Genomic DNA, 26,588 nt, shown 5'->3' with positions numbered 1-26,588 from the left:
CTAGTATTATTTTTAGCCCTTAGGGCACTGTTTGTATTTGCACCATTTCCCCACTCAACCTCTAGGCAGGAGAAATCTTTCCAAAAAGGAGCTAAGATCATTGTCTTCTTTGATCATTTTTCTGGCTGGTCACATCCTGCTCTTATCTCCTATCTCCCATCCTGCTTGCTCCTTCTCCCTCCTACCTCATCACTAGGTCTATATCCCAAAGAAATCAAAGAAAAGGGAAAAGGGCCTATATGTTCTAAACTATTTATAGCAGCTCTCTTGATGGTGGCAAAGAGCTGGAAAGTGAGGGGATGCTTATTAATCAGGGAATCGTTGAACAAGTTGTGGTGCATGACTGTGATGGAATACTATTGTGCTATAAGAAATGATGAGGTGGTGGTTTCAGAAAAAACCTGGGAAAGACTTGCATGAACTGATGTAATGAGCAGAATCAGGAGAACATTGTACACAGTAACAGCAATATTGTATGATGACTAACTGTGAATGACTTCACTATGCTCAGCAATGCAATGATCCAGAACAATTCTGAAGAACTTATGTTGAAAAATGCTATTGGGGGTGGAGCCAAGATGGCCACATGAAGGCAGCATCTCACCGGAGCTCTCTCACAAGGTCTGTCAGATTGCTATAAAAAAGTGAATTTGAGCAGATTTGAGAGAGTCAGAAACCGCGAGCAGTCTGCGTGGTGCAAATTTCCAAGCCGGGAGAGTCTGAAAGGCTGAAGGCACGAATCTGTAGGCTCAGAGAGTGCTCGGCGTGTGGAGCTGCTCCAGATCAAAGTGGAAGCGGCAGGCTGGGAAATCCATGTGGGAGACAGGCTGGGAGAAAGCTGGGCGCCCAAAACCGGTGGAGATCCCCAGGCCTCCCAACACAGGACGGCAGTCTGTGGAAGCGAGGAGAGGCAGCGCAATGCCACTGGCCGGTAAACACCAAGCCCTGAGGCTTGCAGCCTGAAAGAATGAAACGCAGCTTCTCAAACTTCCGGGAGACATAATGTCCAGGTAAACGGCTCTAACCCCTCCCCCCCCCAGAGAATTCCTCAGGGGAACAAAAAAGAATGTTGGAACAGAGGAGAAAGAAGTGGCGCTTCAGTGGTCAAATAGTAGAAGTTCATTAGTCCCAGAGGGGCAGAGCTGGCAGGGGTCAACACCAGGAGCCCAGACGTAATCTTGCTCCCAGAGGGGAAGTGCCAGACATCAGCTCAAACAACAAACAGCTGAGACCATTGCTGAAGAGCAACAGTGCTGGAGAGCACCCATAGGAAGTGAGATGTCAGGGAGCCAGACCCCCTCCCCCACACTTCAGGAAACTGAAGGCTATAATTCTAGACTCACAATCCCTAGAATAAGAAAGCTGGGACAGAGATCCCTGAGCCCCAAAGGCAGCAATTCGTTGTAAAGCCAGGAAAAGGCAAACCAACATGAAGAAGAACACACACACAAAAAAAAAAAAAAAACCTGAGGACAATAGATTGTTTTTATGGAGACAGGCATGATCAAAATACCAATTTGGAAGAGGACAGCAATGACACTATAGATACATCTGATACCTCAAAAGATAATGTGAACTGGTCTCCAGCCCAAAAAGCATTGCTGGAAGAACTAAAGGAGGATTTTAAAAACCAAATTAGGGAGGTAAAAGAAAACATGGAAAAAATGGAAAAGTCCCTAAAGAATAAGATTGGTGAAATAGCCATGGAGATTCAGAATCTAAATAGAGAAAATGACACCCCAAGAGGTAAAATCAACCAATTGGAAAAGGAGACTCAAAAGCAAAATGAAAACACTAACTCATTAAAAATTAGAGTTGAGCAAGTGGAAGCTAATGAATCTATGAGGTACCAAGAAGTAGTAAAACAAAATGTAAAGAATGAAAAAATAGAAAAAAAATGTGAAATATCTGATTGGGAAAACAACTGACCTGGAAAATAGATCCAGGAGAGACAATTTAAGAGCTATTGGTCTACTGGAAATCCACGATGAATAAAAGAGCCTTGACAGTATCTTCAAAGAAATTATCAAAGATAACTGCCCAGAGGTCCTAGAACCAGAGGGCAAAATAGTCATTGAAAGAATTCACCGATAACCCCCTGAAAGAGATCCCAAACTGAAAACACCAAGAAATATTATAGCCAAATTTCAGAACTATAAACTCAAGGAGAAAATACTGCAAGCAGCCAAAAAGAAGCAATTCAAATATCGTGGAACTACAGTCAGGATCATGCAGGATCTCTCAGCTTCCACATTAAAAGACAGGAGAAATTGGAATATGATATTCTGAAGGGCAAAGGAGCTGGGACTACAACCAAGGATCAACTACCCAGCAAAATTAAGCATACTTTTTCAGGCAAGGAGATGGACTCAGCGAAATAAGGGAATTCCAGAACTTCCTGATGAAAAGGCCAGAACTCAATGGAAAATTTGATCTCCAAATACAAAACTCAAGAGAGACATAAAAAGGTAACCAGGGGGAAAAACCCCCAGAAACCTTATTGACCAATAAGGGCAGGTTGTTTGCATCTTTATGTGGGATTATATCATCTTATGTATGTTTTATATATACACATATATATATGTCAGTCTTGAGAATTGTACAGCTATTATGACAATTGAAAGGGATACACATAGATTGTGAATGCCTGTATAAATTAACTGATGTAAGGATAAAAAACATAAGTAAGAGATGTAAAGGGAGGGCTATGAGAGAAGAGGTAAGGAGGTAGCAGAAAAGGGTAAATTACACCAAATGAAGAGGCACAAAAACATATTATAGTAGAGGGAAAGAAGGGAGGGAGAAGAGCAGTATTTGAGCTTTACTGTCATCTGATCTGGTTCAAGAAGGGAATAATATACCCTGATAAGTTTAGAAATCTAACTTGTCCTATGGGAAGTAGGAGGGGAAGGGGGGAAAAAGGGTGGGGGGTGGTCAGAAGGGAGGGGAGAAGTAGCAAGTGGGAAATGGTAAGATAAGGGAGGGGAATAAAGAGGGAGGGTTAACTGAGGAAAGCGGCGGTCAAAAGCAAAACTTTGTTGGGGAGGAGAAGGGGAAAGGGAGAAATAAAAGCATAAACAGGGGGAATTAGGATGGAGAAAAAGACACAGATAGAAATCGTAACCCTGAACGTGCAGGGGATGAACATTCTCACAAAACAGAAGCAGATAGCAGAATGGATTAAAAACCATAATCCTACAATATGCTGTTTACAAGAAACACATTTGAAACAGGGGGATATACACAGGGTAAAGGTAAAAGGCTGGAGTAAAATATATTGCGCCTCAGCTAAAGTAAAAAAAGCAGGTGTAGCAATCCTAATCTCAGACAAAGCAAAAGTAAAGATAGATTTAATTAAAAGAGATAAGGAAGGACATTATATCCTGCTAAAATTCACCATAAACAAGAAGCAATATCACTGTTTAACAAATATGCACCAAGTGGTAAGGCATACAAATTCAGAAAATAGGTGAAGAAGGAGTCCTACCAAATTCTTTTTATGACACAAATATGGGACTAATAGCCAAACCAGGTAGAGTCAAAACAGAGAAAGAAAATTATAGACCAATTTCTCTAATGAATATTGATGCAAAAATTTTAAATAAAATATTAGCAAAAAGATTGCAGCAACTTATCATGAGAATAATACACTATGACCAGGTAGGATTTATTCCAGGAATGCAAGGCTGGTTCAATATTAGGAAAACTATTAGCATAATTGACCATATCAACAACAAAACTAGCAGAAACCATATGATCATCTCAATAGACGCAGAAAAAGCCTTTGACAAAATACAACACCCATTCCTATTAAAAACACTAGAAAGCATAGGAATAAATGGAACCTTCCTTAAAATTATAAATAGCATCTACCGAAACCATTAACAAGCATTATTTGTAATGCGGATAAGCTAGATGCATTCCCAATAAGATCAGGGGTGAAACAAGGATGTCCATTATCACCCCTATTATTCAATTTGGTACTAGAAATGTTAGCAGTAGCAATAAGAGAAGAAAAAGAAATTGAAGGAATTAGAATAGGAAAAGAAGAAACTAAATTATCACTTTTTGCAGATGATATGATGATTTATTTAGAGAATCCTAGAGAATCAAGTAAAAAACTACTTGAAATAATAAACAACTTTAGCAAATTTGCAGAATATAAAATAAACCCACATAAATCCTCAGCATTCCTATACATTACTGACAAAGCCCAACAGCAAGAGATAGAAAGAGAAATTCCATTCAAAGTTACCGTGGACACTATAAAATATTTGGGAGTCTATTTGCCAAGACAAACCCAGGGCCTATATGAACATAACTATGAAACACTTTTCACGCGAATAAAGTCAGATCTAAATAAATGGAAAAATATCAGTTGCTCATGGTTAGGCTGAGCTAATATAATAGAAATGACAATTTTACCTAAATTAATCCATCTATTCAGTGCCACACCAATTGAACTACCAAAAATTATTTTACTGAGCTGGACAAAATAATAACAAAATTCATCTGGTAAAACAAGAGGTCTAGAATATCTAGGGTATTCATGAAAAGAAATGCTAGAGAAGGTGGCCTAGCCGTACCAGATATTAAACTGTACTACACAGCAGCAGTCATCAAAACTACCTGGTACTGGCTAAGAAACAGAGGTGTGGATCGGTGGAATAGGATAGGAATACAAGATGGAGAAGTCAACAACTATAGCAATCTAATCTTTGATAAACCCAGGGAGGCCAGCTTCTGGGCTAATAATTCACTATTTCACAAAAACTGTTTGGAAAATTGGAAAATGGCAGGGCAGAAACTGGGCATAGACCAATATTTTATACCATATACCAAAATAAAGTCAAAATGGGTTCATGATTTAGGAATAAAGGCTGATACTATAAGTAATTTGGGAGAGCAAGGAATAGTTTACCTATCAGATTTATGGAAAAGAAAAGAATTCATGACCCAACAAGTGATAGAGAGCATTACAAAACGCAAAATGAGTAATGAGGTTTTCTTAGGACAAATCTTTCTAATGTGTTAACATCTCTATTGTGAAATCTTAGTAACAACTCGAACTAAAAAAAGGAAATGGAGAGAGGTAAATTAAGAAATAGTGGCAGATTCAAGCTCTCTCTATACAGCATGTTGCTTTTAAAATGCAAAAGAGCGACACAATCTTGGAAAGACTCTAGTTCAAGTCCTGTCCCTGACTCTTATTGTCTATGTATTGGCTATATTACCAAGTCGTTTAACCTCTCACTTAACCTGCTAACCTCTCAGTAGCTCAAGAAACTCTAGGAGATTTTAAATTACAGAAGAGGTGCCAGTCTGCATTGGTGGAGGGAGTTGCAACATTGGGAGCTCTCCCACATTGATGAAATCACAGGTTCAGAACACTTTCCTCCTTCTAGGTGGTACAATGGATAGAGTAGAGCCTAGAGTCAGGAAGATACAAATTCATTGTGGTTTTAGAGACTTGTTAGCTGTGTGACCCTGGGCAAGTCTTTTAATCTCTATTTTCCTCAGTTCCCTCAACTGTAAAATGGGGATAATAATAGCACCTACCTTACAGATTTGTTGTGAGGATCAATGAGATACTATTTGTAACATGGATTTAGTATAGTATTCAGCACATAGTAGGTGCTATAGAAATGCTTATCCACTCCCAACTACCCCCACCCCCTGCAATGGTTCCTGGTAACTAAGGAAAGTAGATAAACAATGCTTCCATATTTCAAGAATTTCCTGTGTTCTCAGACAGAAATCTCAACACTTTTTAATAGCATCATGGCCAAACAGTCTATCATCCTATGGCTACCCTGGTGAAGCACATAATTCCTTTTTAGCTTCCCACTGGATTTTTTGTTTGTTTCTTAGGGTTTTTTTGCCTTGTCCAAAAGAACCCATCATTTTCTCTTGAGACTCTCTCTAGGAAGGTGCCCAAAGAGCTGGCTCAGCCTTGCCCTGCTCTTGCTACTGCCTGTGTCCACCAACACTCCCAGGTTCACAAAGGCTATAGCTGAATACAAAGAAAATGACATCTAGAACAGGGAGGCTTGCTTTTGAGCTTTAAATGTGACACTTTCTAGCTGAGTAATCATGAGTAAGCCATATCATTTCCTCATCTAGCACTGGGCTTGACGATGCTCAGAGACCCTCCTGGTTCTAACTTCTCTGTTCTCAAGAGAAAGATGTGGAGAGGTTATGTTCTATAGGTCCTCTAGGCTCTGTCCTATACATACACACACAAATATTTATATATGTAAATATATACACACATATCTATATGTCTACATCCATATCTATATTTATCTATCTATATCTATACCTATATATTTTTCTCTTCATGAGCTCTAACTCTTTGGGAGCTCATCAGCTCTCTCAGATTCCCACCTATTCCCTTAAAGAGTGGACCTCTGTCATACATGACCTGAAGGAAGAGAGAAGGGGGAGGCTACTTCCTCTCTCCAAATGATAATACAAAAATTCCCCAAGAGTAACTTGGACAAGAAGGTTTTGAGACTTCCAAATGGGGGTGATCGTTGTCACTTTGGGTAGTCAGCCAAGGAGACTTATTCATCAGCTTTGGAACCAAAAGAAAGAAAAGGAGAAACACCATGCTTTAATTTCATCTCCACAGATACCTCTAATTTTCAGACCAAATCAAAACATGGTAGTGAAATGGACATAGGACAGCATTTGGCTCAAACCCTGAAAAAATAAGGAAAGGGATGGAGACACCTTTAAGGTTGACTTTGAGGCCAGGGAGGGCAGTGAACAGGAAGCATGCTATTCTCTGCAAATGGGACCCCTGAATTTCCAGTCCTAGGGTCTGTATCATCATCTCAACAGCTTCCTGGTCTCTGGCATTTCTCCCCCCTCTAACAAGCTTAAACTGTCATTTCTTTTGTTTTGACAGGTGTGCTTTAAATAGCCAAGGCCTAAAGTCCCTCAGCCAACATTTCCACAAGACTCTTCAAACCTACCCCCCCCCCAATTTTTTTACCTGCATGGTAGATTTCACTGTTTTCATTTTGGATTTCGTGGAAATGCCAACTGGTTAAGCTTTTCTCACCTTTTGGGAAGATTGCCTCCCATGGAGGTCCCAGCAGGGCACTTCTAATGAGCTTTGCATAACTTAAGTTAGAGTTTGATTGAAAACAAGGGTAAAAATACAAATACAAACAAGGATTGACGGTCCAATGTTTTGGTAGCCTCAAAGATTTTTCACTTATAGACTCTGAAAAACTTATGGTTAATTACGTAAGTTTAGCTGAGGTCCCCTAAAGAAACCCAACGGTCCTTATTTTTTTGGAAATCCTTTTGATTTCTTACCAACACCAAAGTGGTATCTGCAGCCCTATAGACGGGAAGTTCAAGATTATTCCTCCTACCCTGATTGGATTGATAAAGCATTTAAAGGCTTGAGTTTTCCAAGAAAAAGAGACTTTTAAAAATGGATTTTTTTTGGCCTGTCTTCAAGATCAAGAGTTGCCTGCAGGAATTTCCTGTGCCATGCTTAAATTAATTTCTGAAAAGGTTAATCCAATAGCATATTGTTTTCACATTGACCCTGTGCATGTTTAGTAAAATGAAAAAGTAGAGATACTGGGCTAGCCAGATTTTTCTGAACAAAATTTTCTGAAAAAAAAGGAAATGTTCTCTCTTGGGAATGAAAGCATGTCTGCCATTCAGGAAGGGAGCCTTTCATGCTGGCCTCTTCAATGGCAATTGGTCCTAGTTCTGCAAAAAGCCTAGACATCCCCCTGCATTTTGTTATATAGTACCTAGTTTCTGTTGATAATAGGACATGGGAGACAGAGCATCCCTTTATTGGCAGGTCCCAGCCAAGAACAACAAGGGAAAAGAAATTGCCTTTTAAAAAACCTTCCAAAATGTTTATGAATTCTAATCCTCAGCACATGAACAAATACATCTGACAAAGTGCAGAGTCCCTTACCAAGGCCTTGCCTGACCTTCCTAATTTGAGTTCAATTACACATGTAGTATTTGCAAGTCAAAGTTGGCCCTGCCAATGTTTACAGCTCTGGCTCCAGGTATTGTTATTTATTAAAAAAAATTCCCAGATAATAAGTCATAATTGCCCTATTAATCACCTCAAGAGGGAGCATGGAGGAAGGTGGGATTAGAAATGGCCTTAATTGGCATTGGAAGGAAGCCCTCTTTCGCACATTATCTATGGAGGGGACTCAAAACCAGTCATGAAAAGGACATGCAAACAGTCATTCAGTGACAGCTTAGCCCAATGCCTGGAACATAGTAGGTACTTAATTAATGCTAGTTGGCTGCCTGGAGGGGGGGATCCACTGCATTTTATATATTTTTTTTAAAGGAATGAAATTTAAAACTTTTCTCTGGCCAGGCTGCAAGTAATAATGACCTTTGAACTGTAGGGGGAAAAATACAGAAAAGCCTGGGGTTGGATTATAAATTATATTGTCAATGGATGTGAGAAGAACTCTTTGTTTCTTGACCTGTTTCAAGAATGGTGCTTTCATTTCCTTTTCCCAATGAATTATAATGTACATACACACTTGTGTTTATCTTCCATTTTTCATTTTAAATTTCTTTTATTCGATTAGCCAGCTCTGCTACCCTTGAAACAGATAGACTTGACACAGCAAACAGACTTTCCAATTTGAGATTACCTAATCCATCTTTTATCCAAAAAGTCCTAGTGGGAACTCAATATTCTAGGGCCATGCCCTTAAGAACACTCCAGGGAAATAAGGTATAGAGACACAAAGAGTATTTATAAATTTCTTCACTCTCTACTCCATGACTGAACAAATTTTAGGATATATCTACATAGTAAAAGGAAACCCAGTGGAAAAAAATGAAGATGATATATTTGGCCATTGGGTCAGATAAAATTCATGGTTATGGTCATTATTTAATGCTATATGTTTGTGTGTATGTGGTAGAGGCGAGAGAGAGAGAGAGAGAGAGAGAGAGAGAGAGAGACAGAGACAGAGAGACAGAGAGACTTAAAATAGGCAATTCCACTGCCACATGAAATTGAATGCTTAAATAAATACATCAACAATTGATAATACATCAATAAATACAGTTGTCATTTCATCAGCATGGGTTCCCCCTCCTGGGACGTATTCAAGGAGAGGCTAGACAGCAACCTGTTCATTACGCTATCGTGAGGATTCCTTTGATATGTATGTTGGACTAGATGGCCACTGAGGTCTCTTGTAATTCTCAATTCTATGATTCTGTGACTTTTCTTCCCCACCAATGTGGATAGCAACTCACTTGTAATGAAAAGTCCTAGAGAGTTGCCTGAGGCTCCGAAAATTTAACAAAGTGGTAACAAAGCCTATAATTATAAGAAGTGGTATTTGAAACCAAGCCTTCCCAACTCCAGGTCAAGCACTCTGTTGTGCCAGAATACATAGATCTATCGATTAATCACCATTTGTGTGTGTACATACACACACACACACACACACACACACACACACACATATATATATATACACATTATGGAGAATGGCCAATGAGGGTCTATTCCAGAGAGCATGAGCATATTTGCCTTTCCCAATGGGTTTTAATGAAGATGCTCTCTAGCTCACTTCTACTTCAACCACAAAGTAGTCTTGGAGAGCCTACTTTTCTCAATATGTAACTGAGTGGTTAGTGCTGTGGAGTAAGGAAGAATTTTCTGGCTGGATAGAGTCAGAGGGCTCAGTATCTCAGGAGACGCTGAGGAGGAACTGAGTTCACATTAAAAAAGATCAATAGACCTATCCCTAAACCTTTTCTTTCATTTTTCCTTTCTGATCCAGATGGTGATTGAGGTAAGAACTGTTGTAGTCTGCTGTGGGTGGAGATAGGGCAGTAGCTAACCTATCTGTTACTTGGCTGCCATATGGGAGCTCATGGCATCTCTGTTTCTTTTGTGCTCACTCTTCTCTGGTAATAGGTGCACAAATATTCTAAGAGGGGAGTACTCAGGGGACAAGGGAGCTAAGAGACTGATCAAAGCCAGTAGTCATCCCATTGAAACCTGGAACTGGCAAAAGCAGCAGCCAAGTTTGGTAAGAGGTTATCACAGCAATCAAACAACCTGCTTGACCCAGACCCAAAGAGGGTTGACCTATCAGCTGAGACGAAGCCCTGCAAGGAATCAGCTCACCTGAGCAAGGGAGTAACTAACTCATCCATCCCCAATGTAACCTCTAAAAGAACTTGGTGGGCACTGTATGAAGGAAGAAAAAGACCCCTCAGGGCAAGAGTCACAGGGCATAGCCTCACTCCATGTTTCCTACATGTGTGCTTCGCTACTTTGGTATTCAAATGTTGAACCCCATATCTCCAAAGATTGTGTGTATCCAGAATGGAGACTATACCTCCATTTAGTTTATTTTTAAACTTATAACCCTGCTAATATCATCTCAGCAAACATCCCCCTTGTAAAAGCTAATCTATATGAAATAGTTGTGGATATTGGGGAGCATACCAGATAGGCACTCATGAATAACAGTACTGGAAAACCCAACTCCTTGGATTTATCCATAGAACCCAGAAGGGAGAAGTAGCCATTGTCTTCTGGGAACCTAACATACTAGTCTGACATGAGTTGGGAGATTAAGTCCAAAGATAGTTACATACATATGTGTATGTGTGTATATACACATACATAAATACATATGTATATACATGTGTTGTGGTTGTTCAGTTGTTTCTGTTGTGTCTAACTCTCTGTGACCCCATATGTGGTTTTCTTGGCAAAGATACTGAAGTGGTTGGCCATTTCCTTCTTCAGCTCATTTTACAGATGAGAAAACTGAGGCAAACAGGGTTGTGACTTAGCCAGTATCACACAATTAGTAAGTGTCTGAGGCTGGATTTGAACTCAGGTCTTCCTGACTCCAGGCCTAGAGGGCTATCCACTATGCCACCTAGCTGTCCATATACATATGTATATACACTAACCAAATGGGTGAGACTACCTTTGGCTAATAGTACTTTATATGTCTACACTTCAGAATTGTTTGGCCTAAAGAAAGGACAGATGGCCCAAAATAATTTCATGTGCTACTCCTGTTATCCTCAGCTGATTTTTGGCATCCCAATTTTCAGCTCTACTCAGACATTCAGAACAAGTGCAATGAGAATTTCCTGACTCTAAGGAAAATTAATATAGTGGGAGGTAGAAGAAACAGGCATTTCTTAGTCAACTTGGATTAAGCAAATGTATATGGGGGGGCTGGGGGAGCATCATGGACCACTTGGGCAGGCTGATGACATCTATGGACCCCATCTCAGAACATGGTTTTAAGATAACTGAAAATCATTTTGAACCACTTCTCTGAAAGGTGATTTGGAAATTCAGGCGTCTCTTCAGTAGACAGACCACACAGGGCAGAACCTCCATTCCCACTGTCTACTAAGCCTCTCTTGGAAGGTTATGGTTGGACCCAATGAGCACAAAAACTAGAATCTCTTCTGAATGAGCACACACTGAGCCAGTGAAAGCCATAGTTTCCTACCACAGAGCTGGAGAAGCTGTTGGCTTTTGCAGCCGGTTAACGTTTCTTCTGGGCAGATCAATCAGCCAGAGAGCCAGAATACCCAACTTCTGGGATTTTCTGCACATCTGGCATACAATGAAAATATCAAAGCTGGTCTAGCTCCTCCGTGATGATTCAATATTTGAAACTGAGAGCCCAATTTAAGAATTAGGGGAGTCTGGACACCACAAGCAGACAAAGAGGGAAGCTACTGCAAAGACGAATGATGTGTTTTTCAGTTAGCACACTTTCAAACCTGCAAATAAACCACACTTATTGTAACACTTATTTTCATTTACTATATCTGCTAACATACATCAACTATATAATTACTATAAAGCAGACACAGCATGAAATAGGGGAAAGAGAAGGACTGGCTCTGGGTCAGAGGACCTGGATTCAAATCCCAACTCTGTCACTTGCTACCTGTGTAGCTAATCATTGAACCTTTCCAGGAAAAGCAAACAAAACAAAAACACCTTTCCTCAACTGTCAAATGAAGGGGTTGGGCCACATGGTCTATGTAGTCCCTATGAACTATAGATTCAAAATCGCAATCCGTCTTATCAGGGGTGCTTAACCTTTTGTGCGTGGTGGTCTCATGGACCTCTTGGGTCAAAGAATGGTTTCTATGGATCCCATCTCAGAACAAGGATTTTAGAAAATTGAAGGAAATGCTCAATTTGATTTACAGGCCAGTAAAAACAAAGATTCCATTTTCCCCTCCAAGTTCCTAGATCTCCTGACATCTATTGGTGAACCCCAAGTTAAAAACTCCTACTCTTGACTAATATTTTATTCTGACTCTCTAGTCAGTGAAACTACAAATACATGTAAATATAACATGATATATTCGACATATGGTTTATTTGTCTTGTCTGTAGATAGTTGTTTGCATGCTGTTTCTCCCATTGAGGGGAACTAGCTGTGAACTGTCTGAGAGAAGGGATTGACTTTGTTTTTTATTTCTTCATATACCCAGTGTTTAGCCAATGGTTGGTGCATAGTAGGTGTTTAACTAATATTTGTTGACTTTACTAAATATATAGATGAAGGCAATTGGTATAAAAGACTTCCTTATAGACATGTATGACAAGAAAAGGGGATGGCATGGCAACCTGACAGAGGCAAGGAACGATTAATGGATAGCCCAAATGCTTTAGTGATATCCACAAAAGGGAGAAAAGATCTAGAGAAAGTCCCTGACAAATATATTGCATGGACCCTATGTGAAGCCTGCCTTCCTTCCTTCCTTCCCTTCTTCCTTCCTTCCTTCCTCCCTTCCTCCCTTCCTTCCTTCCCTCCTTCCTTCCTTCCTTCCTATATTCCTTCTTCTTTCTTTCTCTTTCTTTCTTTTTCTTTCTTTCTTTTTTCCTTTCTTTCTTCATGATTTAAGTATCTATTATGTCCCAAGTACTAGACTAAGAGCTGAGGATATAAAGACAAATTACAGAAGAGTATCTACTCAGTCTTTCTACCTCATCCCTGAATGGAAACTGCTCTTTCCCAAGGTACTAATCATTTCTGAATAGTTCGGTCGAATGACCTTTTCTCAGTTCTCATCCTCTTTGACCTTTCTACAGTAATTGCCTTTGTATTGCCCACATCTTCCTGGCTCCTGTTTCTTCTTTCAGTTTTCAAGACCCTGCCCTCTCTCCTACTTCTCCTCTCCAGCTGAAAACTCCTCCTCACTTTCATTTGCTGGATCTTCATCCATGTCTATCCCAATGTTTTTCACTCAGGGAAATGTCCTGGTCTCTCTTCTCTTTTCTTTCTCTTCTTCTTCATTTGGTGTCTCATCAGCTCCCATGGATTCAATTACTATCTATCTGCAGAGAATTCCCAGGCCTATTTATTCAACCTTCATCTTCCTCCTAAGCTACCCGTACCTGTGAAAATCTTCGGTTTAGACAAAAAACCAAAACAAACAGTTCTAACCTTTAAAACAGCCTGGTGTGAGCCAAGAGCAGAAACAGCTGGGGATATTAAGAAGAACTGTATCAGGTGTGATTTCCAGATCAAGGCTTTAACTCTAAGAACTATGGATACCTAGATAGAGTGTTCTTCTTTCGGAGGGTCCTCTAGACATATCTCCTGTGCTCTCTCAATGACTGAATGGAAAGGATCTCAGTGTGGATTCTGTAAGTGTATTAGCTTCCTGTGGCATGAGAGAAAGAATTTAAAATCTTATCTAAACTGGGCTATGATGGGATACTTGCTTGCTACTCTCCTACAGATCTATTGTGCCTGTGAGTACATATGGAACCAAAAAAGTTGCCATTTTTTCCAAGAGAAGAAAATGCATTACTGGTATGATGAGTGGATTCCCTTTGAATCCTTTCTTCATCCTTCCCCATTCCCTCCTCCAACCCTTTGCCCCCAAGACCCTGAGTTTTTTTTTACCTCATTTTCTAGCAGGGCATTCACACAGGCTTCTGATGCATCACAGATGGCAGTGAGATCATGTCCTCCCTCCAGAGCCATCACCACATGTCCATCAGCCACCTGCATCAGTTGCCTTGTCAAATTACCGAAACCTATCAAGAACAAATATAAAATTTGAAAATATGAAATCAAAAGACATCAAACATCCATCAAAATCAAGAATTTACCATCTGCGGTATTATCTCGAGCCAACAGAATGATTAGGCTCTGAACCTTAGTGGGCATATAGTCCAACCCCCTTATTTTTATAGACAAGCAAACCACGAAGGATTAAACTACTTAGGCAAGGTGATGCAGTTTGTAAATGGAAGGCCTGAGCTTTTAATCCAGGGCTTCTGACTCCAAATCCAGGAATCTTCCCGTCGCTTTAACTCTGTGAAGAGTTTTCTTCCCTGAGCATATCTTGCTTATCTGTGAACAGAGCAAGTCAGCTGCTTAAAGGCAAGGCTCCTCTCCTTTTGTGTATCTATTCTAGCATCTACCACTGGGCCTGACAATAGCAGGTTCTTAATAAACATGGCTGATTTATTGATTGCTAGAGGCTCTCACAATTTGCTGTGGTGCCCAAAATCTTATTACTTCCTGAAGAGGGAGGATGATTCATTCTGAACTCAGCTCGGCTGGCCATCAAATGAGAGTAGAATAAGTATAAATTCAAAAGATCTGGGTTCAAATTCTGGCTCTGCCACTTACTTGTCACATGACATTGGGATAATCACCACCCCCTTGGGGAATGAGTTTCCTGACCTGCTAAATGGTGGGGTTAGACTGGATGTTCACTAAGGATACTTCCAGTTCTCAATCAATGGTTCTCTTACCATCTGTTACTGGGCCCATATTTGGAGCTTTTCCAGTTGGGTGGGGCCTGTTAGATCTCTGCCATACCCTGTACTCTATTAATATAGGCTTCAGCCTCACAATCACCTCCACACTGATGAGTCCTCAGAAGCAGACTACAGCTTCCTTTATTTCAGTATTGCATCAAACAAACATGACTTGGGTAGAATAGGAACACAGACTTTGATAATTCCATAAGTGGCACAGAATGTTAGAAAGTTATAAGACATAGCCTCCAATGTTGAATCTAGATCAATGAAGACCTTATCTATTTTGAGTTTCTCCCACTGATATAAGGAAATATCACTTTGCAAAGGCAATTGATATTAACTTCTCAATGGATATTGAGAGATATTAATTTGCATTCAGTATTGTTAGAGCACACAAGCCGGGAGCTTTTGAGAAATCACATTGCATAAGCCATGATCCCTCAGGTATACTCCCAGAGTCCCAAGAGGAGAGGTAGTCAGCCTTGCTTTGGGGATTCAAAATGCTAGCCTAAGCGGGGGCTGAGACAGTGAGCCCCAGAGCATGTGCTACAGTAAGATTGTGATAATGTGGTCCTTGACATTGAGGGGTTTTTCCTGCGCCCAAAGAAGGCAGAGTAATATCAAATAATGTTATTGCTGGTGTTCAGCCGATTCAGTTCTGTCCGACTCTCTGTGACCCTAATCAGGGTTTTTTTTTGGCAAAAGTCCACACTAAATATTCATAGATTCCAGGAAGTTGTCCCTATAATAGACTTCAAATATCATTAAGTCTCACCCTTTCATTTCACAGATAAGTAAAATGAGGCTCAGAGAAGCCAAATACTTCCCCAATGTTGCAGGAATAGTAGATGTGAGATTGGAACCCAGGTGTGCTGACTCCAAATCTGGTGGCCATTCCACTCCTTCATGTCTCATCTACCTTCCCTTCCAACTTGGAGATTGGATGACTCAATTACTAAACCAGGAGGAGTCAGTAAACCACTGTTCTCATGCCACATGTAGCCCTCGGCCTATTTCTATGACAAGTTAAGAATAATTTTTATATTTGCAAATAAAGTTTTCTTGTATATAAAAACATTCTTAATTTTTGGGCAGCACAAAAACAGGCTCAGAGTCTGATTCAGGGTAACTTGCCTACTCTCATACTAACCAAAATAAGGTTCATACATAAGGCAGGTCTGAATACATCACTCTCCCATAACACAACCACTCCCTGTCCCATCAGCCCCTCACTGAAAGTCTTTAGGAAAAGGCTGCATGATGGATGCTGGGAAATGTTGAAGAAGAGATGCTATGTTGGAGATGAATAAGATGAGGTAGCCTCTCTGGTACTTCCTGTTCCTGGAATTTATGATTCCTTGATAATCCAAGTATTTAAAACTGGAAGGAACTTTCCACTCCATCTAAGTTCGGATAAAGATGCTGAGACAGAAAGAAATGACTTGCTCAGAATGACACATTTAGTAAGTGAGGGGCAGAACCAGGACTCAGTGCAATAAGTCAACACAGATTTCTAGGTCTTGAATTGGGCCATGCTTTCAAAGGCATTTTTCCTGTGACTTAAGCCAGCCAGGGTTTTACTGACATATTTAAGGAAGAAATATTAATACATCAAACCATTCCTTGTGTTGAAACTTCCTACCAATTGAGGTTTTGATCAACTAAAATCACTACTAAGGGGTTCACATTACATATGGGCTGAATAACAAAGAAAATCCCCAATCTCTGATTTAAGTTCACCCTTTCCCCTTGAAATGAAAAAAAAATCTATAAAAGACTAAATTTAGATGGGCTAATAAAAAATTGGAGGCCAGAATGGAATGAGGATCACCTTTGATCTTCAGCCAATTTCCACTTTCTTTTACCTAGAGGGCTTATTTCCATCCACATGTTACACATGTGATTTCAGGGTAAGAGACTGAGGCAGCAGGATGCTGAGCTCTGCCCTGGACAAAGAGACACCACATCCTCTCTGGAGTCCCAGGATGCTCTGCTGCCCACTCTTACCTTAGGAGTCCAGACACAGGTTTAGGTACCTTTCTCTGTCTCACAGACCTTGAGTCTCTGCTTAATCCATGACCACTGCTAAAATTATTGAAATGTTTTGCAAGACCAAGTGAGCCAAGCTCACCCCAGCACCCTTTTGGAGGGGGATTGGGGGGCTGAGAGGCCATGGTTGAAGTATATTGCTTTGTTTTATTGTTTATTCATGCTTGTATATCACCAAGAATTCATTTTTATTATGTGACCCCTCGCCCTCCAGAAAAATTCAGTTAAATCCAGAAAACATTTATTAAGCACCAACTCCATGACAAGCACTGAGCTGGGCACTTGGGGTACAAAGACAAAAGTGCTGCACTCCCTGGCCTTAAGGAGTTCATATTCTAGAAGGCAACATCTGGCTACAGAAGCAAAGAAAGTGCATACAAAGAGAATTCAAGAGGGAAAAGGATTAACAATTGGAGGGGTAAGCCAAGGCCTCATGCAGCGGATGACATCTGGGCTTGGAAGGGAGCTAGGGATTTCGAGACATGGGGGGTGAGGGGAAAGAGCATTCTAGGCACAAGGGGGCCTTGTGTAAAATGGCATGAAGGAGGGGGATGGCATTGCTGGGCCAAAGGTGAAAGACTTGTCACAAAAAAGTAAGAGTTGAAGAACAGATGGCAGTGGGGAACATGAAAGTGGGCTCCATTCCCACTGCCCCTGCTCCACATGGAGACTAGGACATGGACTGCTCTTTGTGCTCCTTGAGGGCAGGGAGTGTATTCTGTTTCTTTGTGTCTCCAGAGCTTAGCACACTGCCTGGCACATAGGTGAATAATAAATGTTTACTGACTGATTGGAGCAAGATGGGAACTCCACTCAAAGACCTCCGGCAATCTGAGTCCAAACATATCTAAATAAACACACACACCTATGTATACATATATTATACGTGTGTGTGTGTGTGTGTGTGTGTACACGCACAAGCACATAGCATTCTAGGGCTAACAAGGGATTCATAGTATACTCCTTTGTTACCCCTGAGGCAGGGCAGCGGGCTAATCTACACCACTTAAATGGGGGTATTGCTGAATTATATAATAAAGAACAAGAAATGAGAGCCAAGGACCCAGAGAAACCTACCGCTAACAGGGTCACCGCAAGTGGCAGGGGCGGGAGGAAATGCCAGATCTCGGGGCCCTCAGCCTTAGCAGACAGGCATGGTGGGGGCTGGCACCCACCAAGCACACTGTTTTTCACCAGCTGACAAGAATGCTGTATATTGGAAATCAATAGCAGGCCAGTATTTAATGGAGAGTAATTTGAAATAAGACCAGAAAGGAAAGCCAGATGTACATTATGGAAAATGCTCAATGCTAGACAGAGGTGTCTGAATTTTATCCACGAAGTAACAAGATGTCATTGAATATTTTTGAATGAGTTTGGGGATGGGCAACATAGTCAGATGTGTACTGCAGGAAATTAAAAGTTGAAATGTCCTCAGAACCAAATGAAATCAATGAGACTTTGAATACTTTCAAGTTTTCAGGCAGACAGACTGGGCTAAGGCCAGGTTGGACCAACCTCAGGACTCCTCAGACTTTGTGTTCTGGACCCTTTTGGCAATATAGTGAAGACTACAGATCCCTTCTCAGAATCATGCTTTAGAATGCATAAAGTAAAATAGATTGGCCTATCAAGAAAACCAATTATGGTGAAATGAATTACCAAACAATTTTTCTAAAAAACAAACAAGTTCAAGGACTTTAGGCTAAGGAGCCCTGGATTAGACGATCTATGAGGTTGCTCCCACCTCTAATCCAATGATTCCAACAAGTAATCAATCAGCAGTATTTATTAGACATCTACTGTGTGTCAGGCACTGTGCTAACAGAAAGGGACAGACACATCCCTCAGGAGTCTGATTCCACTACAATTCCACGACAACATTGTTGTAAAATGCAATTACAAATTTCTGATGCTTACTTACATTTCTAACAACATCTAACAGGTATCCATAAAATGCTGTTCCTGCTGGTTCACTAGGATAGTGCCATCCTCTCTCCTCTGGACCTTAGTTTATCCAGAGGATTGCCAAGCTGGAATTTAGGGTTGAGTTAGGTGGCAGGGCTCTCATTAAGAAGTAATCAATGATGCCTAGGCTGTCCTGGTGGTATCTGGAAGGAAAATGGGGACCCCTGTGCTCATTAAGACTAATGCCACCAAGATTTATAACAGACCATTGGACCTTTCTGACTGTTGTGACCTTATCTTCCTTTGGGAAGACTTCTTATAGTGCAGAATGATTAGAATGGAAAGAAAGAGATCGTAGGATTCTCAGGAAAGTCACAGGGGTTCCCTCTCATGTTAAAACATAAATCTAAGAAGGAACATCCACTATAAGGAGCACAGGTACAATGCAAAGGCCAGTGGATTTGGAATGAGAGGACATGAGTTCAAATCCTGACTGTTACCTTTAATACCATCTTTGAGTAAATCATTTTCCTTTTAGTCCTTTCCTTTGCTCCTCAATCAATGAGGTCCCTTCTAGTTCTACAATCCATGAGCCTATGAGCAGAACTTAACTAATTGTTCAGACTGAAAAAAACACATATTTTCAACCCTAAATCCTCTAGCATCTCGGAAATACATCAGTATGTAAAATATCTATGATTTCACTGGTGTAGAACCTGTTTCTCTTAGGATCTAGGATCACCACCCACCCATAACTTAATAGATAGGTGTGAGAGAGTGCCTTAAAACCCAGAGAAGATACATTATTGGTCACTCATCACAAAGCTAGCAAGGACAGTGGTGGGAGCTGAACCAGGTCCAGAACTCAATCCATGACTCCCTTCTGCAGAACTATGAGGAGCAATTTTTACATCTGGACCAAGGAGCACGGACCAAACAGACCAGAGGTGGCACCATAGTTCCAAGAACACTGACACTGGAGTCAAGAATACCTGAGTTCAGATTCACCCTCAGATACTTGCTAGCTGCGTGACACTGAAAAAGTCACATAATCTTTTTGCCTCAGTTTCCTCAACTGCAAAATGGGGATAATAACAGCACCTACTCATCAGGGTAATTGTGAAGATCAAATCAGATATTATTTGATGGCACACAGTAAACACTGTATAAGTTTATTCCCTTCCTTTTGCATGAATATTGCTAGCGTAGGAGAGTAAAGTTTGACAATTTCCCGTTTTAACTTTTTTTATCAGCTAGGCTCTTAGTATAGTTGGTTTTGTGCTTCTGAAGAATGGCAAGGATTGAGTACCCTCTCAATTTCAGCACCCTGGGGCAAAGTCCCATTTGCGCTGCCTTAGTTATGAATTTGCCATACTGTCTTCCAACAAGCTTAAATTATTAGAAGCAAATCCAGTGTTGGCTTTTCTGTAAATATTGCTGAACCAAGCAATCAATTGGATTTTGGCATCTTTGCACTGCGAAAGTTTTTTGCTGGGCTCAGTAAAATGTACAGTGTGTCAGCATTTTTGGTGGTGTCAGAATGTGAATCGATCAAGAAAAAGCTTTAAATAGTGCTTCACTGTAAGAATATACAGGGATTTACCCAAAGGAAATAGATTTAGTAGCCAAGCCAATGACCACAAGAGGGTCACCAAACAAAATGGCATTTCTCCAAAAGGTTGCCATCAGAAAACTGAATAAACATTCACAAGTGGGGGGGGGGGGGCGGGGACTTGTATAGGAGCAGGAGGGGCAAAGCAGGAGTAAGATTTGTTGAAGCACAATTGAAGCCAGGTTGAGTTGACCTTGAATGTTAGACTGGGGACTGTTTATCATATAGAGGGAAGGGGCGTCAATTTGGAGACAGAAGAGCTGGATCTGAATTCTGTCACTGCCTATGTGGCCTTGGGCAAGCCATTTAACATCTGTGGTCCTCAGTTTCCTCATCTGCAAAAGGAGAGGGTTGAACCAGATGACCACCAAGGTCCCATCTGTCTCAAAATCTATAATCTTATCATCTCACTGACCAATAGATGCCAAAATATAGGCCACAGAAAAGAGGGAGATGGGAGTTGGGAAGGAGGAGATTTTTACAAAGGATTCAAGAATCCCTATGTAAACTCATGAATTAGGAGAGAGAAAAAAACTCTCTAATTGCTTTCTGACGAAGAAACTTACACATGTAAGCATTATTATGTTTCAGAAGTTCGCAAATGTTGTGACTAATAACACAAATTCTTTTAAAAGACTTACTGACTTCACAGAAGTTTTATGTTATTATACATGTTCTTAATCGACAGATAGGAGTACAGCTATAATCATTGGCTTTTTTATGTTAAAAGCTCTTACTCAAACAGGCCCAGAATTCTTGCTCTACCCAATAGAAAGTCTCTGGAGGTTTTCGAAGAGGTGTGTGACATGGTCAGATCTATTCCTTAGGAAGAATTCCCTCCTAAGTTTGCTTTTCTCCAGGCTAACAAGATTTGGTTACTTCAACTGATCTTTACATGGCATGTCTTTACAGGGCATGAATTCAAGGTGTTTCATCATCCTGGTGGCCATTCTCTGGACACTCAACAGCTGATGAATGTCCTTTATAATGCTCAGAACTGAACACAAAACTCCCAATGAGGCTGAACGAGGGTAGAGTACAGTGGGCTTGTCACTTCCCTTTTCCCGGAAGCCATGCCTTTCTCAGAGCAACCAAAGATTGTGTGAACTTAAGTGGCTGCCACGGCATCCTGTTCAATCATATTGCACTTGTGATTCCCCCCAAAACAAACAAAAGTGGATCATTTTGAGAACAATTGCTATGCTTTCATGATTCTCCCCCACACACACACCATATTTGAGGAGTTGTTCCCCCCATCCAAATGTGAGACTTTACATTGACACCAACTAGATTTTGATTCAGCCCAGTGCTCTGGCCTGTCAAGATGCTTTCAGATCTTTACTCTATCATCTATTGGATTAGTTCTCCTTTCCAAACTTGGGCCCTCTGCTAATTTGATGAGCATGTGTGGCAAGAATGGCCTTTGTTTTCTTTGAGTGACTCAGCTTACCTCATTGAGCCTTGCTGGGCACTGGGGCTTCTCTTCTGGGACAGGAAGCCCAGAAACCATGCCAGGAAGAAGAGAACTTCCTGTGTGATGAGTCTTGGGGCTGGCTGAGGGGAGGTGTTAACTCCAAAGCCATGCCCTATTGGGTGTTAACCTAGTCTACACTAGGGGGAGGGGCCAACTCAAGAACCGATCGGCCCTGGTCATTCAGGCGGCACTTGATGATGTCAAAAGCTCTATAAGAGGGGAGAGGACAGCTTGAAGAGCTCTCTTTCCTTTTCCGGTTGGTGCGGGAGCAGTGGCAATCGTGACTCTGGGCCAGCCCTTGCTCTTGGGCTGAGCCCAGATGTTGGTAACTATGAATTGTATTAGGTCTGTCTGTTGATATTTGTAATTTGTTTGTATTTTGGTTTTGAGCTTCGGGGTGCTGGTTCATTTCCCCCAAACTAAATGAATGTTCTGAACCTCAGGGTGTTGGCTTTTTCCCCTGAAGTAAGTGAATGAAATTGTATTTGGTCTGTCTCTTGATGCTTGTCTCTTTGCTCCCCTGAACTAACTGAATGCTAACTGAATGCTGGCATTTTCCTCTGAACTAAATGAATGTTGTCTGTATGCTAAGTGAATGCTGGATTAAAGTAAGCTGGTCAACCCCTTCACTGTGCTTTCTTTGTTTAAGCAGATAAAAAGAACCTGTGCTTTCCCAGCGTGCCAGCAGCCTCCTGGGTGCTGGCTGTGGGGGGATCTTATGCCCCCACAGAAGCTGCTAGCTGGGTTGTTAAAACAGCATGCCATCTCTTTGCCTTTATCCAATCACTGATAATCTTAAGTGGCACAACACCAATCACAGATGTTTGCATGCCCTTCTGAATGCCAGCTGCCACACTTAAAATGAACCATTAACACCTCCTCTTAGAAGTTTCTCCTTTAAGTTAGATGAAAAAGTTCCACATTCCTTTGTGTACAATAGCAAAGGACATGGATCATGTCTCTTCTAAGCATCATTTTCATTGATTAAACAACATTCATTTCTGTTGTTGGATAGCTCCAGGCCCTTTGGTCGTGAAAATCCTTCTTTCCCCCAGGTCTTTAATAGCTCTGGCTGCTAAGGAGGCAAAAGCTATGTAACTCCTACAGAAGCAATTGAAACATCAAGCGTACCTGTAGAATGGTTGTGGGGAATGGGCAGGAAAGAAGGCTTCTGCTTTGCGCTAGAGATAAGAAAAGACCAGACACAAATTCTTTCCCCCCTCAAGGAACTTACATTATTTTAGGCAAACAACTTATATGTATAGAAATGTCTTTTGTGGGCCAGAATGCTCCTTCTCCTCCCACAAGGGGCTTCTGTTTTAGACTTACCTAGGCTGAGCTCAGTTCTGGGGTAACCTGACTCCTAAGAAGGGGAGAGTCAGAACTTTTGGAGACTTTTTGGTTTATTTTGCCCTCAACAGCAATTTTTTCAGGAAAACTTCAACAAAGCTCAGTTTTGGCTAAGGTCTAGAAAGATCAATACAATCCTTTCTAGAAAAATTATCCATTATAAAAGAATAAAAAAAGAAAAAAGGAAATATCAGGTACAGGATATTTATTCCTCCCTGCCCCCATGGAAAAAAAAGAAATGTCAGAAATCTGGTATAAAAAAGAATAAAAATAAAAAGTGATTTTTTAAATGCACTAAAAATTAGTCAACACATCAATCAATTTCAACAATTAATGCTCAGTCCTGAGACAAGCCCATGGAGTAGAGGTTGGGTTAAATTATGTTTGGGGTCAACAGAGGAGCCTGGCTGGCTTTTCAGCATCCTACAGAGCAATGCAGTATAACAGCTCCTCAGATTTCCGTTTCAAAGCTAAATTTGACTGTTACAGATGGCAGCAAAGTTTTCCCACAGAAATCACCTTTTAAGACTTGCAATGTAGGAATTCCTATAGCTGGCACTCTCGATTTGTTTCTGACGACGTGGGGATCATTTGACTCATATAACCTCCATCGTTACGACAGGGAAGCTTTCATCTATATCCAAGAAGAGTATATTCCACAGAGATGAAAGGTCTTTATAGATGCCATGTTTAGTAATGGCTTAAATGTTTGTGGATTTGAACTGAATGGAATTAAGTGCACTTTGTTGGATTTTTAAAATGTGAATGTATTAATATCTTTCTGAACATTTCAGTAGGCTTGAGATCTTCACTTATTTGCTGTCCTGAGACCTTTTCTAAATTCATTTTCAATGAAATTAGAAATTGTTTTAGAGCACATAAGGGAATTCATTTCAAATTTCTGTGAGATAACTTAACCCAGTGTCGAAGTGATGCTAAACGGTTGAGTGACCTTGGGTGTCAATGGAGCAGTGACTCCAAAGCTCTACTCTGATGCCTGGGCTCTGAAATGATGGTAACGATGATGATGATGATGATGATGATGATAAGCTAACATCTATTTAGACTTTTAAGGCTTGCAAAGTATTTTGAGTACATTATATCATGGGATACTCACAAGAACCCTGCGAGGTATGGGAAACTGAAATACAGGCAGGTTAAGTGACTTGTCTTGAATTGCACAGCTAGTAAGTGTCAGAAGTGGGATTTGAACCCAGGTCTTCCCAAATCCAATTCCAGTACTCTATCCATTTCACCACACTTCCTTTGACAAAGGAGTCTTCAAGTTGGAAAAGCTTTAACTGCTATATGTCTGAGGGCCAGATTACATCAAATTTGAGACACTCACCACTGGACCACCAGAGGAGGATGTGTTTTGGCTGTGGCAGCTCACAAATACCATCTATCAAGGCTCAGAAAAGTTAGTTGTTATTGAAAGGGAAACTCTCATCAATCAGATCATGAATCCCTGAGGCACTGTTTATTAATTAATAAGATGAGGAGTTTTTTTAAAGTATTTTTCTTTTTAGTTCAGATCTTTGGTTTCATTGTTGTGAGAGAACTCCCAGAGTAGGCATTTCCTCTATGGGTGCAGCTTGTCTATCACTTGTCTATAACTTAAATGATGATATAGCTAGAGCCAAAAGGAACCTCAGAGGCTATCTAGCACAACACTCATTTTACAGGCGAAGAAAACGAGGCCAATGTGGGTTAAGTGACTTGACCAAGTTTGGTGGCAGGATTTGAACCTAGGTCCTCTGGCTCCAGAGTCCATGTTTTTTGTACTCTACTTCACTATTTAGAGAGTTGCCTAAACCACCAAGGGGTTGTGATACTTACTGTCACATAACTAGTATTTATATGTCCAAGGCTAGACTTGGATACATGTCTTTTGGGGCTCCAAGACTAAACCTCTCTCCCATATGTAATGCTGCATCTCAGTGAATTATGTGATTGAATCAATTATCTGAATATATCGCTACATTCATGATAATAAAAAGAGGCAGCATATTGTTCGATAGTGGTAGAACACTTCAGTTTAAACAACTTTGGCAGAATCCTTGTGGCTAAAGCCTTGAAAATGATTCTTCTAAATTCTAGTAACAAACAACCTAAGACTGATTCAAACAAACAAGAAAACAGTCTTAGTGTGCATCAGGATTCCTGGCATCTACTCAGTTTGAGAACCTCTTGGAGGAAGGTATAGAGAGATAACCTCTGAGATAGAGGAAGAGAAACTCTCCATGGGACACAGGGAAAGTCCCTTACCTTTTCAAATGCTCTGGGCAGCTCTCTAAACTGTTAAGTTTCAGAAAAGAATCTGACTTGCATTGATGGAGAGGATTTGCTCATCTGGGCATTCCTCATCCCAAGGAAACCAGGGAACTGGTCCTGTCCCTAATGATTGTCCTTTTCCCCATGGCCTTTGGTTCAAGCATTCCCATAAGTATGGCAGGTGGAGGAGAGGACTTCAAGTTGGATAAACTTTAAAAACCCATTCTTGGGCATGCTCCATGATCTTCTGAGATTCTCAGGATTTAAAAGGAATGAAGCCTGGAACTTTGAGAGGTGCTATCTGAAACAAAGCCAGACAACTCTAATGATCTTCTTCAGGCTCAGAGAAAAGCTCGGTATTGTCAAAACTTCAGAATTGTGACTCCAAGTTTAGAAAATAGTCCTGAAAGCCTGCCTGAAGGTCATTGGGACTCCATAGACTCAACAGAAGTTTAGCCAATCAAGGCACATGCTATTGAAATCTCTGTATGTTACATGTAATGTACATGCAAATATCTCAGTTCTATTTGGGACTTGAATTTCTCCTCAGTAAAATAGGGTTGCTGATTATTCACTAGGCATGGTGGAGCAGTAGATAGAGCATTTTTTGCTATATTTGTATACAAGGAAATCTGGGTTCAAAAACTGCCTTAGGTACACCACAACCATGTTACTTACCTAGTTACAAGCCATGTAACCTCTCCGTTCCTCAACTTTTCTACCTGTAAGATGAGAGCCTCTTAATCATCTCCACCTCTAAATCTCTGATCCCATGACCTTATCTCACAGAGTTTAGAGGAACATCCAATAGAAATATACAGCGTGAGCCCAACACCAAGTCTGGAATTGATATATCACATGGAAAGCCACCATCATATTTGTTCAAATAATATTTCCATTTCTAAAGAAACAGCTCTGGGAAGGATTCTTGGACATCAAATGACTCAACAAACAATGTTCTGTTGAGTTAAATGCAAATAAATAAATAAATAAATAAATGATTCCAGAGACATGTGAATTAAATTTTCTTTAAAATGAACAAATTTAAAAATTAGCACTTTAAAAATTCTTAGAAAATGCTTTGGCTGGTGGGTGCACCACCTTCCCTT

At 40.6% G+C, this 26,588-nt stretch overlaps 1 protein-coding gene across 1 annotated transcript in view; it reads right to left on the bottom strand.

The window, feature by feature from the left end:
- The window catches only part of HDAC9 (histone deacetylase 9), a 606,615-nt gene that overhangs the window by 55,335 nt on the left and 524,692 nt on the right, over positions 1-26,588 (bottom strand). Inside the window, exon 23 of the mRNA XM_036759616.1 lies at positions 13,944-14,077. Within this exon, the coding sequence (XP_036615511.1) occupies positions 13,944-14,077 (134 nt within the window). The remainder of the gene's footprint in view (positions 1-13,943; positions 14,078-26,588) is intronic.

This window comes from Trichosurus vulpecula, chromosome 5 (genome assembly GCF_011100635.1).
Source record: "Trichosurus vulpecula isolate mTriVul1 chromosome 5, mTriVul1.pri, whole genome shotgun sequence".
Lineage (NCBI taxonomy): Eukaryota > Metazoa > Chordata > Mammalia > Diprotodontia > Phalangeridae > Trichosurus > Trichosurus vulpecula.
The sequence above is the reverse complement of the archived record's forward strand: the minus strand, read 5'-3'. Positions and strand labels throughout refer to the sequence as shown.